Below are 5398 nucleotides of genomic sequence, written 5' to 3'. Positions count from 1 at the left end.
TGAATTTTGAAAATCTTTGATGCGTGGGTTGAAGAGCCCCAAAGTTTTATATTAAATGTCATGTGTGAAAAGAACCAACCATAATATAACATTAATAGGACAGCCAGACTTACAGAACTGCGTAGGGTTCTCACAAGGTAACACACCGAGCTGAGTGTATTCGTGAGGGAATCAATGTGATTTTCCCAAGAGAGATTGGCAGTGATATGAATGCCAAAAGATTTTGTGGAGTTACCCTGCACTATCATTTCATTGTTGCATTTTGCTATATAGTCATTTTTAACTTTGTTTAAGGTCATTTGGACTTCCTTTATTTTTGTATATGGACACTATTTTGGATTATTATTATTATAATGTACAATGCTGAAGGAAAAACACCTTGAGTTAATGATTCGTTAATCAGGTATAGCAATGGTTCCTTCATTTACATGAACACACTTAAGAATTATGAAGCCTGGAAAACCATAGGGACCAGTACTATGTTTTTTGCCTAGTTTCAATACAATTTGTTTTAACTCGTGTACAGTACAAGGCTGGGCAAAAAAGAAACTGAAGAGGTTGTGGTGGTAACTTATGAGGCTTCGCTGTGAGTTATTGAAGAGGGTTCCAGAGTGAACAGTTTGTTGAATAGGTTACTCAAGTCACCATAGCTAACTTCTGTTTTATCATCTAATTTTTTAACATCTGGCAGTATATGCCTGGAGGATTTCCTGACTGAAGTGTTGATAATTTCCCAGGAGGTTTTGGATTTTTTATAGGAAGAGATGATTTTATTCTCATTATACTTTGCCTCCAAGAGACACTTCTTGTAAAAATTTTTGAACCGTATGTATTCCTCGGTGACTTCAACTGAATCTGAGCTTCTACTGGCAGCTTCAATGATTTTAAGGTGGGAGGACATTTGCTTAATTTCATCTGTGAACCATGGTTTCTTTTCATGTTTGTGTTTACTCTTGATAATGACTTGGGGGAAGGCAATATTAAACCAGTGCAACATATGGTCATGCAAGTTTTTATAACTCTCATCAATAGAACATGGCTGATAGACAGTTTGCCAATAAATGGATGCTATCCTGTTCTTGAAGTAGCTTTGTTTGCTGTAACTTGTATCTGATGTAACATATACTTGAAAAATATTACTGTGGCAATTAAAATCAGTTAAATTGTTTAACTGACTGTTGTTTTAATTTCAATTTAAATTAATCTCATCCGGTGCTATCTAGTGTGGTAAGTTCTTCTAAATCTTAGAAACTATGATTTGCAGTTTCTATTGCCATGATATTGATACCTATTCAAATTTCTATGAAGCTATTTTTACTCTCAAGCATCAACTCCTTATGCATTTCGTTTGTTTACACCATGTCTACATCTCTTCCTATTAATAATAGGGACTTTTCCTTGTGAAGGCTTCCACAGGTGGGTTCATTTCAGACCAGAACTCTCGATAGAAGTAATCTCTTCCCACAAGTGTATGCCCGCTACCTGTACAGCTAGGGTTAAATAAGATGTTTGAGTGGTTTGTCATATATCTTCATTTCTGTGAGCATCCCTTCAATGTTTGGTCTTAGCTGTTGTATTATAATTGTGTCTAACTTCTTTGGTACTAACATTTGAGACTGCTGAGAAGATAAGAGTGCGATGGTTGGGGTCAAAAGATCCCTGATCGTAGTTCAAGAAAGCAGAAATCATTAATGCCATGTTTCTGTAATACTTATCTGTTCAAAGTAATGACAGAGGGCTTCTTGTAAAGGTAGTATAGTAGTAGGCATAAGTGGGAACTCCAGAAAGCTCATTCATTTATCACCCATATTTCATTTTGTGAGAACTGGTTACTAGTCTTTCTAGTTTGCTATGTGGTATCCATAGATGGGGAGAGGTAACTGTGTTAATAAATTTGTAAGATGACTTAACTTACCTATTGAGGATTTTACATGAGGGAGCTTGCGAACCAGTTCACGGTGGACCCACATTTAATGTGAAACAAATTTTTGTTGTAACCAAGTAGTTATTAATATCAAGTAAAGCTGCTTTACAAGGGGCACGTAATTGTGCAATAAGAGGTATGTACAACGTCGCAGTCAAAATTGCGTCGTGTAAAGAGGTGAATTGCTAGAACGCATGCATGCGAGGTGGCAAAATAACCCGTTCTAATTCCGACCTCGCATTATTGAAATTTTACGTCATATTGAAAATTAATGCAGTTCTAACCTGCGCAAGTACATGCACCGTGTAAAGCACCCTTAACCTTTTGCTGGTAAAATAAGTTTGTCATGAGCTACCCAGACGGAACCAGCCTCATACAGCAGGAGAGAAGGATTGAGAGGAGCTGCAGAAAATTCCTTGGTGCTGCTGTTGAGTGAAAGGAATATGGTAAACGCACATAAGTATGGAAAGTTGAAAAATAATAATAATAATAGAAAATGTTGCCAATTGAAAACAATTGCTTCCATTCTAATTACAAATTGTTCACTTTTATTACACTGCACTTTTATTTCTTACACATTCATATATATCATACATACAACAAAGGACAGGAAATAAATACAACATATGACATACAATTCTACCTACACCTACAACCTCTAAACAACACAGTTCCATTGGAAATCCACCTCTCCCTCTGACATGAAATAATCTGCCAGGTTCTCCCTAACTAAACGTGCATGTGTACTGGAGTAATTTGCTCCCTGCCTCTCCTGAACTGATGGCAAGGCTGCAACCTCACTGTCTCCCACATTCAAAGAATTAGGAGGTGAGTCTGCCAGAAAATAATTATGCAGGGCACAAGAACACAAAATCAGTTTGTCAATGGTGGGTAAACACACCTCTATTGGCCTCAGGTATATCCTGAACCTATTGGCCAGGATGCCAAAGGCATTTTCCACCACCCTTCTTGCCCGAGACAGGCGATAATTGAAAACTTTATGCCTGGTGGACACAGCGCAGGTTCTGGGGAATGGCTTCATTAGGGTGGTATTAAGCTGGAAGGCATCATCCCCTAAAATAAAATATGGGAAGGAGAAATCCCAATGTGGTAACTTCTCTGGTGGAGGTAGTGATTGTCCACCGTTAAGTAATGGGTATAAGGTCGAATTTTGGTACACCCCCCCATCTCACATTCGCCCATTACACCCAACATCTATATAAATAAAGCGGTGAGAGGCATCCACCAATGCTAGAAGGACCACACTATAGGTCCCCTTATAATTAAAAAGCCGTGACCCCTCTCCCTGAGGGGCCTTGATGAGTACATGCTTTCCATCTACTGCACCGACTGCAAGGGGGAACTGCCAAATGGTGTTGAAATTCTCGGCCAACTCCCTCCATGAATTGTGGCTGTCAGGAATCTGAAATGGGAAATAATAAATGAGCAGTGAGTCATGAAAGTCTTTTAAATATGTACTGATTCCATTTTTAATTTGATTGACTGACAGAAAGGAACAGGTATGTTGCATTGGTTAGAAGTGGGTGGATATATCATCAATTCTTTGGCCAAAAACAGAGGCCCTTACTCTCTTGTAATGTATGAGTGCCCCTTTGGATGAAAATTTTGAATACTAACATTTAGGTGGCTTTCTCTGGCATTGTTATAAAGAATATATTTAAACCTTTCTCAAATGTAATTGATTATGATGACAAGCAAGCCATCACAATTCTATAGCTGACCTTTTTGCCTCTCATTTTTCTGGAAACTTCTCCAATGACAAACCTAATGTTCTTCCATCCTGCAAGTTTCCTGTAGATATCAACTTTTATTGTCTCGGTCACTGCTAAGGAAATTATCAGCAATTTAGATGCTTAGACACCAACAAGAGTTGTGAGCCTAATGGTATTCGCCCTTCTATTCTTAAATCATGTTATTCTGCTCTTTCACACCTCTTTATGCTCTTCAATTTATCCTTCCGCAGTGGTTCCTTTTCCTGACCCTCTGAAAATTAGCTATTTAATTCCCATTCATACGGCTAACAACAAATGTAATATAACTAACTATTGTCCCATCACAATTCAGTCAGTAATAGCCAAAATCATGAAAAGCATAGCTGTTGACAAGGTTGAACCTCTACTGAGGAGTGTATTAGCACCTAAGTAACATGGATTCAGACAGGGTATGTTAACTGTATCCAACCTACCGGTTTTTGAGGATGGTTGTCAAATTTACGTCCTCTATACTGACATTTCTAAAGCGTTTGATAGAGTAAATCAAATCACTCTGCTACACAAATAGAAATATCTTGGATTAGTGGACTCCATTGGTTTCATAGCTATGCATATTACTGTATCGAGTAAAAATTGAATCCTCTTTCTCGCAGCAATTTATTGTAAACTCCTCGCCGAATACTGAAGACATGAAACAAGCGAATGAAAGGAAGATTGATTTTCCTCCACAAGGAACCTGCTGAATTCCCACAGCAATCAGTGAATGAGAAGTGAGAATTATTGCTCCACAGAAATCGGTAGAAACTTCATTGTAAAACGTAATACACCTTCATATAATTTATAATTACCATTATTCATTATTCCTTTCATCTCCTCATCGCTCCCATCACATGAAAAAACTTTGCTGTTATCACTTACTATTTTACCATGCGTATGCAGGTACAAAAATAAAATCCTTCACCTTAAATTCCTCCCGTACAGCAGAGTAAATCTCGGCACAAACCTCCGGCACCAGGCACGCTATAGTAGAGCGTGAAACCCTGCTCAAAAATTCCAAGGACCGAAAAGAATCGCCAGTGGCGAGGAACCGCAGGCATATAGCCAGTCTCACCTTCGACGATATGGCTTGCCGCATAGATGTGTCCGACCTTTGAATTTTATGAGCAATCTATAAAGGGAAAACAGAAATCCAAAATCATAAGCAAATGAAAAAGTTAATCAATTTCTTTAGGAACACCTAATTCTGATGCTTACTTTCGCGTGCAGAAATAGGAATTTTTCGTGGCTCATCCGAAGGAAATTCCGGTAGTCTTCTCCGTCACTAGTAAGAAGATCAGCCAGCAAATTGTCCTCCATTCCCAGCTCACACCTTCTCGCGAGATGAGTTTTCACTCACCAGCGCTTCCTCCTCTTCCTCTCCTGAACATCCTTCAGGCTGCTCAACAAAACAAGTCCCAGCGCGACTCTCCTTCGGTTAATAGACATCGCCAAAAACCAATAATAGGTTATATGCTTGTTATAAAAATACCGCCAACGACAAGACTTCACTTGCGATAACGTGCAATCGACAGCGCTACACGTGTAGACACAACACACAGAAACTCACATTTGATTCAATATAAATCGATCAACTACGAGTTAACTCGTGTGTGTAATCCTCGCTTTACGATATAGCTAATTTTCGACCAAATCGATTGAGATTAGCATGAGTGCTGTGTTCCAGCGCGCTTCGTATCCTTTC

At 38.7% G+C, this 5398-nt stretch overlaps 1 protein-coding gene across 1 annotated transcript; it reads right to left on the bottom strand.

The window, feature by feature from the left end:
• Nucleotides 1-2582: 2582 nt before the first annotated feature.
• LOC124164969 lies at nt 2583-5013 on the bottom strand. Its single transcript, XM_046542207.1, has 4 exons — nt 4912-5013; nt 4661-4825; nt 3131-3347; nt 2583-2998 (listed from the first exon to the last, which is right to left on the bottom strand). Exons 1-4 carry the CDS (start codon nt 5011-5013, stop codon nt 2583-2585), a joined length of 900 nt encoding a protein of 299 aa, XP_046398163.1.
• Nucleotides 5014-5398: the final 385 nt, after the last annotated feature.

This window comes from Ischnura elegans, chromosome 9, assembly GCF_921293095.1.
Source record: "Ischnura elegans chromosome 9, ioIscEleg1.1, whole genome shotgun sequence".
In the NCBI taxonomy this organism is placed as follows: Eukaryota; Metazoa; Arthropoda; class Insecta; order Odonata; family Coenagrionidae; genus Ischnura; species Ischnura elegans.
This window is presented reverse-complemented; position numbering and strand designations above follow the sequence as displayed.

Bases quoted from the DNA above. Each gene is read 5' to 3' on its own strand.
- LOC124164969 (XM_046542207.1), bottom strand. From the start codon at position 5,013: ATGGAGGACAATTTGCTGGCTGATCTTCTTACTAGTGACGGAGAAGAC. The intron at 3,348-4,660 runs GTTTGTGCCGAG...TTCCCATTTCAG, and splicing joins TAGCGTGCCTGGTGCCGGAG to ATTCCTGACAGCCACAATTC. The intron at 2,999-3,130 runs GTAATGGGCGAA...ATTTTATTTTAG, and splicing joins TATTTATATAGATGTTGGGT to GGGATGATGCCTTCCAGCTT.